Below are 12,014 nucleotides of genomic sequence, written 5' to 3'. Positions count from 1 at the left end.
CCCGCACGCCCACCAAGAGCGTCTGGACCGCACGGGCGGGTATTTAAACGAGGCCAAAAACATCATTGGCGAGACGCAAGCGGTCGGGATCAACATCGACAACAACCTCATGATGCAGCGCGAGCAGCTCGAGCGCGCGCAAGAGAACGTCAAGGAGACCCGCGCCGATGCGCAAGAAGCCGGCATCCACCTCGCAAGCCTTCGCCGAAAGAACATGGTGAGCATCGGGCTCATGTGGGTCGTCATCTTTGGTCTCTCGGTGGCCATCCTCGTCCGCGTCCTTCAGATGGTTAAAGTCATCTAAGTGTGGATACACTATTACACACACTACTACACTCACTACTTCACTCTACGATCAGCACAATGAATACAGACAATCTTGCCATCGACTCTGTAACTGGACGTAGCCGCGCGGACCCGAGTTGTCTGGAAGAGAGAAGGCGAAATCTGGTCGTTCACGTCGGTTGGAAATTGAAAGTGTCGTCATGCACGGCTCGCAGAGCGAAGGAGGTGACAATCTGGCTCATCGACAGGACACTATATGACGAGGATGGGGCTACGATGAGGTTCTTAGATCCATCCAGCTCTCAACTAGCATACCCGTACATCACGAACCACCAAGCGATTTCAGGATCCTACTATGTTGACTTAGACGTACGTAGCTCCTATGTCTGTGCTCTCGACGACATCGGAGGGTGGGTGGACCCGAATGTCATCAACGGTGAACGGAATGTCAAACGCACTGCCGCCGCCAAGTGCGATCGAGAGGTTGCCGTGGTGGAGCGAAAAGGCGAGCTGGTCGCTGAGGTAGAGCACGATGAGGTCTTCGCAGACCTCAAACGACGTGACGAGGATCGGGAACGAGACGTTGTTGACGCCGTGGGCCGGCCACGCGACCGCTGTGTTGTCGATCGCGGTGGCGAGGTCTTTCAGCGGCAGCTTCGGCGACGACGTGTTGTGGTACAAAATGTCAAACTGCAAGTGCACCAGATCCAGCTCGATCGGGAGTGGGTTGTGGATCTGGAGGTCGACATCGAGGCGGAGCTCGCACGTGTGCGTCTCCGAGTCGAGTTTCTTGAGCGTCGGGTTGAGCTCGTACTTGCGCAAAAAAGCGGGCTGGCCGTCAATGGTGCCAGGAATCTCGATTGGGAACGACATGCGGTTGAAGAGCTGCTGCGCGAGGCAGTGCGACTGCGGGTGGCCGCCGACAATGGCCAGCGAGACGTTCGACCCACCAAGGTAGGACTGCAGCACGGCCTCGAGCGGCGCCGTGTCGGCGTGCCCGAGGTACGTGTACGTTGCAATGTGCGTTGTGCCACCACCCAGCGTGAACCCATAAAACCCGACGCGCAGCAACGTTTCGTTCGTGCGGGGATGCGTGAGCTCAAAGCTCAGGTCGGGCACCGTCCACTGCACCTGCGACGCGTACTCGAACGTGACGTCGGAGAAGACGTAGATGCCATGGTCATCTTCGTCGATGTGGCCGCGCGAGAGCCCGATCGTGTGGAGGATCGCATGCACCATTTCGTCAATGTGCTTGGCGATATCAAACTCATTGGATGCGGGTCGTCGTCGTCGCCGCCGAGGAAAGGCCCACATGCCAGACCGATGGACCGACGCCGACGACGATAAGAGGTCGTGGACATCCACGTGGACGGTAAAGGGCACGAGGAGGCACGAAATGTGGATCGGGATCGACCCCGACACGGTCAGCGCTGGCGTCGGCGACTGAAACAGAAAGCGCTGGAGATCCGCCGGCGACGCTTGGACCGAGAAGAAGATGTGCGACTGCACCGACGAGACGCCATGAGCAAGCGAGAACGCTGGCAACGACACGACCAGAAGCGATGTCCCGTTCGCCGAGAGGTGCACGTCGAAGGGCCCGACGGTCGGCGCACACAGCGACGGGTTGACAAACTCGACACCGATGGCGCCAAGCGACTTGTCGCTGCAGAGGTCGGGCAAATGCAGCGAGCGAAAGGCCATCGTCGTGCCCCGCAGCGCCAAGACGAGGTGCACGAGCGTGACGAGCGCGATCACGACGCAGCCTACGAGCGCGAGGACCAGCTGCACGCGCCGCCGGCGGTACCAGCGTGGGCTCGCCGCCGATGCAGTAGGCGGCTCGTCCGCGGCGCCGCCGAGGAGCCGGTCGCGCGGGTCGTCGTTGTCCATGGGCGTTCGGGCAATCTTTGTGTGATCTTGCGAGAAAAACCTGTGCAAATGCATATGTATTGCGAGAGGGTATCGTGTGGCTGGACGCACGCAACCTTGCGAGGCGACGCGAGCATGACGCAGCGTCCCGCTCGCCGTCGCGCGTCCAAGTGGATGGCATTTGCAGTACGTTCGGGTGTCTAAACGCACGCCGCCTCGGCTTTCGACGACCAGCGCGCGCGCTGAGCCTGCCACGCGTGCGGTCTGTAAGCCAATCAGCGTCGTTTGTGTCAAAGGGCAAAGTGGAATTCGGCATGAACTACGCGTGGGCAGACGACGAGGCGACGGCCGACCTCGTGCGCGACCTCGCGTCGCTAGAGACGCCGACGCCCGAGACGCGCCTCTTGCTCAAGCCTCTCTTCCGCTGGGCCAAGCGCGAGCCGGAGAAGGCGTACGCATACGTGCTCTGGCTGCTGCAGCTGCATGCAGCTGGCGACGGCGACATCCCGGCGCAGCCGACCATCCAAGCCAACTACGCCATCAACACGCTCATCACTGCGAGCCAGCGCTGCGGCAAGGCCATGGAGGCCCAGCGCGCGTTCGATCTCCTCGCCCTCCACGGCTTTACGCCCGACGTCTTTGCATACACGGCGCTCATCGACGTGCTTGGCCGCGGCCAGCAAGCCGACGTGGGCCTCGCCATGTACAAGCAGATGCTCGCGACCGACGTGCAGCCCAACATTGTGACGTTTACTACCATCATCCGCGTGCTCGCCATGAGGTACGACGGCGCGCAGTCGACGGCTGATGAAAGTATATGCTAGCGATACCGTCGACGTGACGTACGTGCTGAAGGTCCTCGAGCACGCCCGACTGCTCGACAAGACGTGCGATCCGTCGCTGTACACGGAGGCCCTCGAGACGTGTGCGAAGCGCAAGGCCCTCGATGTGATCACTGGTGTCTTGCAGCAGCGGCGTCTCGACTATGGCCTCGAACTCCTCGGCGACAAGAGCATTTCAGCCATTGGCCGCGTGGTGCGCGATCCATCGAGCATGCCGACTGTCGACGCCTGGGTCCTTGACGGTCTTTTGGACGCCGCGGACAAGGCACGTCTGTTCTCTACCTCGACGTCGTCGTCGTCAGTGACGGACGGTGCGTCATGTCTCTTCCTCGCTGTCTTCCACTCGAGCGAATGATGTAGACAAGTACCAAGGCTGCTTGGGCTACGAGACTCCGGCGTCCGTGCGGCAGTCGGTCATTCTGCACGACATCGATCGTCTCATCGAGCGAGTCGTCAAGGGCGTGCTTCCCACCAAGTACATTTACTACACTATCCACTTGTCGTGTCCCCTTCGTCTCATTGGCACGCGATGTCTAGGATGGATTTCGAGACGCTCATCCATCAGTGCCGGAAGCGCAAGTGGCGCGACCAAGTCCATGTCGTTTTTAACGCCATGACCACCCTTGCACATGACGGCTGGACCTTCCCAAACGACGACGCGGGTCGAGGTCCGATTGGGCCACAGCCGACGGTGACGCCGGGCCCGTCGACGTACTTGGCGATGATCGACGCCTACATTTGCTGCCACGCGATCGACGATGCGTGGCGAGCGTTTGCCACCATGGACGACAACCACGTGCCGCGGACGCAGACCATCGTCCGCAAGTACATTCGGGGCTGCTACCTCCTCATGCGCGACCTGAGCGCGGCGCCGTCGCCTACCACTTGGCACGTCCCGCACGTCGTCGACCTCGCACTACGGGATGCGATTTCGATTTCGCCCAAGATGGCCACGTACATCTTGCGCCTCTACGGCCTCCACGAGCGCCTCGGTCTGGACATGATAACGACGCTCGTCGGCGTGGGTCATGACCGCGGGTCGCTGCTCGACGAGCTCGTGCAAGCCTGCGTGTACGCTGGCAACGTCGACGGCGCCTTGGCGGTGCACGCGCATCTTCCCAAAAATGGCACCACGGCCACGGTCGAGCGCGCGCTGCTACTGACGTGCGTCCACGGACACAATCTCGAGGCTGCCCTCGACCGGCTGCGAACGCTGCAGGCCCACACGCACCTTTTGCCCGTGCCCGTGTACGCCTCGATTGTACGCGAATTGTACACGAAATACACGGCCAAGACGGGCGAGATGGACGCCGCCGGGCGCGCCAAGTGCCTCAAAGTGCGTACGTCCAATACTCGATAGTAGTGGTGGCGAGGTGATGTCGCTCCTAGTGTTTGAGAAACGCGCGCTGTTTGAGGCCACGGCCGATCATGCGACCGCGTTGCGGACCACGGCGCCGGTCGACACGACGTCCTGCGGCGCGCTGTGGTGCGCGTCCATCGAGGCGCTCTCGTGCGCCCCGATCCTCTTTGCGCAGCACTTGACCGAGCGACTCACGTCGGTGCGGGACAAGGCAGCGAAGGAGCAGGCCCAAGACGACATTTGCGCGGCGATCCACGCGACCGAGGACCCGTACCTCTTTCTTCTCCAAGCGCTGCTGGCGTTTCCGTCCATCGACATTGGTTTTCGCATCCAGGCCAAGTTTGCCAAGCTCTTGCTCGCCATGGTAGCAGTTCGACACCATGCTCGGTTTTGAAGGTGCATGGTGTAGGTGCCGGGGACGCATGGCCCCCACCACGTGGCGTACTGCTTGCGCGAGCTCGACGCGATGCCAATGCACTTGGTCGCGGAATTGGACCGCGTGTTTCACCTCTGTACGGCCGACGCCGCCCGGCTCGTCGACTACTGCCGCTGCGCGACCTTGCAAGACAATGCGGAGAAGACGATCAATTTTCTGCTCGCGCACGATGCCTTCTTTACGCCCGAGTACGCGACGGTGCTTGCGACGCACTTCGCCGACCTCTTTGCCAACGGCAACAGCGTCGGCGTCAAGTACATTCGCGCGACTACCAAGCACCCTTTGGTTGCGACGATGGCGCCCACGGCCTTTCTCACTGGCCTCGAAGCGCGGCTGCTCGACGACGACGAGTACCCGAGCTTGAAGGTCGCCGACGTCCAAGTCCTTGCGATCGAGTTTCAGCTCCAAGAGGCCTTTCCCGCACTCATGCAGCTCGAAGCCACGTACACGCGCAAGCCGACGGTGCTTGTGGATCCCAATCGGGTCTACTGGTCGCTGCCTGAGACGGCTATGACGCTCGTCGTCGACTCGGTCGATGCCGTGGCCTTGGCGTCGTCTGTGCTCGGCCAGAGCCGCCTGGTTGGCATTGACGTCGAGTGGCGCCCAGACGTGCACGCAAAAATGAAGTCCAAGTGCGCAGTGGTCCAGCTCGCGTGTGCGACCCACGTCTTCGTCCTTGACGTGCTCAATGCGTGGTCCGACGAGATGCACGATCTCTTTGATATGGTCGTCCACAACGCGCGTATATGGAAGCTCGGCTTTGGCTTGCACCAAGACGTGGCGCGACTGCAGTGGTCCTTCCCGGACGCCACGTGCTTTGAGTACGGCGAGTGGGAAAGCGTCTTGGACCTGCAGAGCTACTACTGCAAGCTCACGAAGCGCAACCAAGTCGGTTTGAGCCGGTGCGTCGAAGAAACACTGCAGTTCCCGCTCAATAAGAGCCAGCAGACGAGCGACTGGGAGGCCCGGCCGCTGTCGCCCGACCAGATTGCATATGCGGCCAATGACGCCTACTGCCTTCTGGAGCTCGTCCGCGCCCTCCGTCCGCCCATGATTGCCGCCGAGTGCCTTTAGAAGACGCCAGAAATCGAAAGCCAAGAAAGGCGTCAATGAAATGCAGATGATCGTCGCCTTCTACGTGTGTGGAAGAGGCGTGCGTACTCCAGCGTTTAAGGGTCGACGGAAAAGCCAGGTGCTTTTGGCTCTGTGTTGGAGTGGGCGAGGTCGCTGAGACGCTTGATTTCGGCCACCGCCATGGCATTGGCGTCGAGGAGGCAGCGCTCGGCGTGGTATTGCTGGCTGAGTTTGGCCTCTTTGATGCAGTCGGCTTCGCACCGCGGTATGCTAGGTGCGCTCAAGCACTGGACGAGCCAAATGTTGGCTTCGGCCATCGCCTTCTTGACGTCATCGAGGACGGGGTTGGCTGCGTCGAGTGTCTTGAGGATCTTGAGGTGCTTCTTGACGTCGCCGCTCAAGATGGCGCATATTCTCTACGCCTGGTATAGAAAAAGACCAGGTTGCAGATGATGCACCACCTTGGCTTCGTTTTGGATGTCGACCACGGACTTGGTCGCGATCATGTCGGTCAGCTTTTGCTGCGTGTCGTTCATCGACTCGGCGTCATCGTTGACGCCATCTTGCTCGTCTTCCTCTGTGTTTTGCAAGCTCGTATCAAGGCCCTTGGAGCGGCCAAGGAGCGAGAGCCGGCGGCGGATGTTGCTGAGCTTGCGCCGAATCGGGTGCGCCTCCTTCACGGCCTCGTCGGCGCCCGCGAGCACCTCGGTCGGCTCCGTCGCGGGCTCAGCCTCCGGCGCAGTGGCCACCGCAGGGTCCGCGTCCGACGGTTCGCGGCTTGCCCGAAAGATCGACGAGATCGACGACAGCATGCAGAAATGGAAATGAGTGATGTTTGGAAGGCCCAAGGCCATTGGCCATAAAGATGACCTTCTCATGGTTTCAGCCAATCCATTCGTCCGACTTGCAAAACGTGGACCAATCAAACGCGTGGCGTGAAAGGAAAGATACGCTCGCAAGAATGCGCTTGACGGCGCCTCCCAGCAGAGCGTGGGAGCGCCTGACTTACCTAGCACTAACACAGCAGCTCTAGGCACATGCAAGCGCACCTGGCGCCTGGTACCGAGCTCTACAGACACCATCATTGCATAGCTGTCGTTGCCAGGTTCAAGTTGCGTGCATTCAGACCTTTTTCGAAAAAACCAGCTGCAAGCGTCTGCAAGACGGACGCGGCGATGGCGACCCAGCTGCGCTTCGCCATGGAGCGCGACGACGCGGTGCGAGCGACGGGGCCGCAGCATGCCCCGCGTGCCATTGCGTTCCACATTCCAGCGACAAGCGCGAAGCCGGCACCGCGACGGGCCAAGCCCAAGCCCTCGCCGTGGGCCGCCCGCCCACCGCCGGTAAAGCGCACGGCCAAGCCAGCATGGAACGACGACGTGCACGGCGCCGTGCTCTTTGATCAGTCGCTCGCCAAGAACCAGCTTCGAAAGGACCCGAAGCGGACGCGCGACAAGGCGCCACCGGCAATGCTAAAGAAGGTCATTGCCAGCGTGTACACGCAGCCCAAGAAGAGCCAGCCTCCCGTTCAGCAACGGTCCATCGTGCGGCCGCGACCAACGACAACAGCACCCAAAATCAAGACAAAGCCAGCGCTCGCAACGCATTGGTCCCGTCGTCCAGTGGCCACTCCGGCACTGCCGGCCACAGAGCCCGAGCCCATTTGCACTATCGTCGAAGCGTCGCCGGCACGAGTTCCATCGCCGCAAGCCGCCGTGCATCACATCAAACCGCTCGATCTAGATACGCAGCAGCCCTCGCCACCTCCGCCAAGCTACAGCCCAAACCCAGTGATGCGTCCATTGTCGCCGGTGCGCATGAGCTCGAACCAAGAGGACAAGGACGACGACATCGCGTACCGGTCGATTCCACCGCCTATCATCGACGTGCCGCAGCCAACGCCAATCCAGCGCAAGCTCATTGTGAGTACGTTCAAAGTGCTCGATGCAAAGCGCCGGGGCGTGCTCCACGCGCGAGAGATCCACCAAGGGCTGCAGCTGCTCGGTATCACGTCCACGCTGCGTCAGGTACACTCCACATGCAAGACAATCTCCTACGACTACATGCGTAGATCACCGACTACCTGTACCTTGTCAACGACGGCATGGGCGACACGATCGGGCTCAGTGAGTGGGTCATCCTCGTCAACACGCTGCAGTCGGCCGAGTGGCTCACAGCCGACAGCCCGCTCCAGATCGAATCGTCGGACGAGTCGCCGAGCCCGGCGTCGGCTCATAGCGTCGGACTGTCCCCCATCCGGCACGCGCCGTCGCCAGTGCACCAGGCGCCGGTCGTCGCAACGAGGCCAGCGTCGCCGCCGCCCTCAACCTTTCAAGAAACGTGGTTTATCGACCAGATCGAAGTCGGCCTCTATCAGATCTATGTGTCGCTGATGCCTCGTCGTGTAGCGCCGCAATGACATGTTTTCCCGGGCAGAGGCGTCGGTTGCACTGCGCTGGAACAACCAGCAGACGACCGACGAAGCCCCCGAGACCTTTCTCCGACGAGCCGCCCACGTCGTCCACGGGCTCAAGGTAGACGTCGCGTATGGCCATTGTCATCATGTATGCGAGAATGACCTAGTCGAGCCTGTACCCGCTGGTGCACCAGGCCGAAGAGACGCTCCGTGCAATCCAAGGGCAGCACGCGGCCAGTCTCAGTGTCTTTTTATCGCCAAAGGACATGGCGAAGGTCACCACACACGCCGAAGACCTTGCCGACTTGCTCCTCGACGACCTCCTCACGGTACAGCCCCTCGTCATACGTCCCGTCGATCTTGATCTGGCGATGCTCCACAGGACACGGTCGACGTCCTCCAGCAGCACGAGAAGGCACAGACCACCGAGGTGTGGCGGCAGAGTGAACTCGACCAGCTGCAGTCGCTTCTCGACCTGATCGAGTCGGTCCAAGCCGACGAAGACCTTTTGCTACACCCTACTCCACCAGCAATTGCCACCCAAGCGTCCGCTATCTCGGACACCAAGTCTGGCTGCATCTTGCCGCTCCACGTCCTCGTATCAACGACCGTCACCACCGACGCACCCAACGGCACGGACCTAACCACCGCCGCACCACAGCACTCGATGGAGCGAGACGATAGTCATCGGCCAACATTCTTCAAGACGCCGCTGGCAGGTGGCATCTCAACGGCCCACGTTGGTCGCATTGCGGGCGCCCTAGCCTTGCACCGCACAGCATTTCTGCGGTACGCATGCCGGCTCGTCAGTCGATGCCACGGATATGTAGATCGCGCAAGGTGGCCGAAGCCACGCTCGTCGACACGGGGTTGGACCAGCCGGTCGTGATTGAACTGTACGCGTGTCTTGGTTTCACATCGAATAATGCAACGTCCATAGACTCGAGGAGATGCTGCTGCACGAGATGCTGGACGACATTGCTCTCGAGCTCGACAGCTGCTTTGGCAAACTCGGCGAGAAGATCTTGCGCACCGTGTGATCGCATCGTGTTGTCCTTTTTTACGCGACGAGTCGCCAGAGACGCGCGACGCAGTCGTCGCCGGTCGAGACGAGCAGCGTCGGGTCGCGCTTGGACCAGCGAACGCAGTTGACGTCGCCTAATCCAATACAGTTTAGAACGGGCCTTGAAAAGTATCCAGTTGTTACCGGCGTGGGCGTGCGCGTGCGTGTAGGCGAGCTGGAACGGACTCTCGGCCTTGTCTTGGGCAAAGAGTCGGAGCCCGTCGTCGCCGCCACCCGTGACGATGCAGTTGAGCGTCGGGTGCCAATCAACGCTAAAGACCGACCGCTCGTGAAAGCCTTCGAGCGCCTGCAGCGGCTGCCACGACGTCGGCCTAGCCGCCATATTGACATATTGCTACGACTTGGAAAAGAAAGAGTACCGGCCATCGGCGCTCGTGCCCGGCTGGTGCTGCCACAACAGCACGTTTGTGTCGTCCGAGCACGACGCCATGCGCTCGCCGTCGGCCCGCAGCGTGACGCCCCACACCGTGGATGCATGGCCCTTGAGCGTCTCCTTGCAGTACCAGTCGTCTGCGAGACATGCTAAGCTATGCACGAGAGGCAGGATAGAGTAGCAGCACCGTCGCTCTCGGCCCAGACACAGATCGTGTCGTCGTACGACGTCGAGAAGAGAATGTCGTCGGTCGGGTGCCACTGCACAAACTTGACGTCTTGGCTGTGCCCATGCAGCACCGAGATGCACTCAAAGTCCGTGTCCGGGTCGGCCTCCCAGATCCACACGCTCTTGTCGCGGCTGCACGTCGCGAGGTATGACCCCGACGGGCTCCACGCGATCGACTTGACCTCGCTCTCGTGGCCCTCCAACGACGCGATCACCTCGTACACGTCGCCGCGGCGCTCCCAGATGACCGTGGTCGCGTCAAAGCTCACGGACGCAATGAACTGCCCGTTCGGCGACCTAATGGGCGTAAGCATTGAACGGCGAAGCACGTCGCAGTACCATTCGCAGGCGCGGATCGTTCGGTTCTGCGCGTCCTCGAGCGTCGCGACGCAGTCCCAGTGGGTGGCGCCGTTGCGCGCGCAGGCCCAGATGCGCACCGTCTTGTCGCTGCCGCACGTCGCCAGAAGGCTTCCGTCCGGGCTCCACGACGCGTGCCAGACGCACTCGGCATGGCCCACGAGCACCGCGACCTCTTCGAGATGCATTGCTTGCTGGTGTCTTGAGTTTTATTGGAGCGGTGGCCATCCGGATGATACATGGTAATCCGGATACATGGTGGCAGAAAGGCCATGCTAGAAGATCGTTGCGCCCCATGGTCAGGACGATGAACATGGATGGGCACGGACGTGACGACACGCTATGTACAAGTGACGGCCAAGTACATAGCTACGGTCTGCACAGAGCAGGACTGGGCTGGTGTGGCGACTCGACATGCAGGATGGCTGGCATCAGGAGCACGGGACACTCAAAAGGTCGCGGCACACACTAGTACAGTAGTCTGGTGGCGTCGTCACCACGGTAGCCTTGGCACCGCCACGAAGTCCGTAGCAGCAACTGGTCCCTGGCATCGAAGAAACTCAATTTTTCGATGCGAACGCTAGAACACTGGCGCCTTCGATGGAACATCAACGAGGTGAACAAAGCGCGCCATGCTGAACTGGAAGGCGACGGAGAAGTTTAGTGTACGACATGCGTCTTCGACGGCTACCATGAGGCGACGATGCATCGATATGCGAAGGATAGAACAGGTGGGTTGGCAGTGTGTACACAGAGTTCATTTTTGCATTGGCGCGGGCGCACCACCATGATCGACACAGCGGACCTTCTGCTCGACGACTGCCACCAATTGCGCAACATTGGCCGACCTGGTTACGAGTACCTCATGGAGAGTCGGCGCAGTGACGAGAGCGCGTATGCAACGGCGCCGCCCAGTGGTCAATACGACTCGAGCAAGCCAGCGACCAGCGCAGCCGAACGTCCACCATCAAGTGAGGCACCAAGTTCCAGTCCTACAAGCATTGGCTACGGCAGACCCACGAGCACGCCCACAAGTCCACCGAGTAGCTACGTCCGACCGACTAGCCCTCCAAAGACGGGTTACGGCAAGCCCACCAGCGCACCAGGCAGCGGCTTCGGCAAGCCCACAAGTCCACCGAGTGGCTACGGTCGACCGACGAGCTCTCCGAGCGGCGGCAATGGCAAGCCCACCAGCGCACCAAGCAGTGGCTACGACAAGTCCTCCAGTCCACCAAGTGGCTACGACCGACCGATCAGCTCTCCGAGCAGCGGCTACGAAAAGCCTGGCAACAACCAAGGTAACGCTGGGGGCGGCGGGTACGTTAAGCCGAGCAAGGGTCCCAGCGACAACTATGGCAAACCCAGTGGTGCCACGGGCTATCCAAGTGGCGGTCGATACGATGGCCGCGATCGACCTGGCTCACCTGGGAAAGGCAAGCCGTCCCACCAAGGAGATGGCTACACCAAGAGCCCAAAGCCGTCGTCGTACGGTAGCACGGAAGTGCCGTGCAAGAGTCTCAAGGCGCGGCAAGGTCGCGACGCCGACCGAGATTCGGCCGCCCAAGTCGCGGTGCATGTAAAGGCACAGTATCGCGAGTCGCTCGTGGAAGAAGGCAAGCCGAGTCAGTGCGGCGACTGCTCGGGGTGCTACTCGGGTACCAGCGGTACGTGCCTCGACGAATACTCGCCGCGG

The 12,014-nt window shown here is 61.1% G+C and overlaps 6 protein-coding genes across 6 annotated transcripts; 3 read left to right on the top strand and 3 right to left on the bottom strand.

Moving 5' to 3' along the window:
- Positions 1 to 626: 626 nt before the first annotated feature.
- Positions 627 to 2,172, bottom strand: SPRG_13250 (hypothetical protein; the record flags this gene model as incomplete). The annotated part of the gene is made up of 1 exon (XM_012353353.1): positions 627 to 2,172. The coding sequence occupies one exon, from the start codon at positions 2,170 to 2,172 to the stop codon at positions 649 to 651; it is 1,524 nt and encodes a 507-aa protein (XP_012208743.1). The 3' UTR covers positions 627 to 648.
- A 278-nt stretch (positions 2,173 to 2,450) lies between these two features.
- On the top strand, positions 2,451 to 5,909 carry SPRG_13249 (hypothetical protein). Its single transcript, XM_012353352.1, has 6 exons — positions 2,451 to 2,932; positions 2,976 to 3,304; positions 3,354 to 3,468; positions 3,531 to 4,333; positions 4,383 to 4,717; positions 4,763 to 5,909. The coding sequence occupies exons 1-6, from the start codon at positions 2,466 to 2,468 to the stop codon at positions 5,861 to 5,863; spliced, it is 3,150 nt and encodes a 1,049-aa protein (XP_012208742.1). The 5' UTR covers positions 2,451 to 2,465; the 3' UTR covers positions 5,864 to 5,909.
- SPRG_13248 (hypothetical protein) lies at positions 5,837 to 6,677 on the bottom strand (the record flags this gene model as incomplete). The annotated part of the gene is made up of 2 exons (XM_012353351.1): positions 5,837 to 6,279; positions 6,325 to 6,677. Coding segments are annotated over 2 exons (674 nt in total), but the record flags the coding sequence as incomplete, so codon positions are not given.
- Positions 6,678 to 7,015: 338 nt separating this feature from the next.
- On the top strand, positions 7,016 to 9,381 carry SPRG_13247 (hypothetical protein). The gene is made up of 7 exons (XM_012353350.1): positions 7,016 to 7,890; positions 7,935 to 8,225; positions 8,272 to 8,397; positions 8,447 to 8,608; positions 8,662 to 9,068; positions 9,110 to 9,175; positions 9,220 to 9,381. The coding sequence occupies exons 1-7, from the start codon at positions 7,039 to 7,041 to the stop codon at positions 9,317 to 9,319; spliced, it is 2,004 nt and encodes a 667-aa protein (XP_012208740.1). The 5' UTR covers positions 7,016 to 7,038; the 3' UTR covers positions 9,320 to 9,381.
- SPRG_13246 (hypothetical protein) lies at positions 9,164 to 10,509 on the bottom strand (the record flags this gene model as incomplete). Its single annotated transcript, XM_012353349.1, has 5 exons — positions 9,164 to 9,437; positions 9,487 to 9,674; positions 9,723 to 9,873; positions 9,924 to 10,261; positions 10,304 to 10,509. 5 exons carry the CDS (start codon positions 10,507 to 10,509, stop codon positions 9,340 to 9,342), a joined length of 981 nt encoding a protein of 326 aa, XP_012208739.1. The 3' UTR covers positions 9,164 to 9,339.
- Positions 10,510 to 11,217: 708 nt separating this feature from the next.
- SPRG_21268 (hypothetical protein) lies at positions 11,218 to 11,901 on the top strand (the record flags this gene model as incomplete). Its single annotated transcript, XM_012353372.1, has 1 exon — positions 11,218 to 11,901. One exon carries the CDS (start codon positions 11,218 to 11,220, stop codon positions 11,899 to 11,901), a length of 684 nt encoding a protein of 227 aa, XP_012208762.1.
- Between the last annotated feature and the right edge of the window lie 113 nt (positions 11,902 to 12,014).

The sequence above is a fragment of the Saprolegnia parasitica genome (assembly GCF_000151545.1).
Source record: "Saprolegnia parasitica CBS 223.65 unplaced genomic scaffold supercont2.121, whole genome shotgun sequence".
Lineage (NCBI taxonomy): Eukaryota > Oomycota > Saprolegniomycetes > Saprolegniales > Saprolegniaceae > Saprolegnia > Saprolegnia parasitica.
The sequence above is the reverse complement of the archived record's forward strand: the minus strand, read 5'-3'. Positions and strand labels throughout refer to the sequence as shown.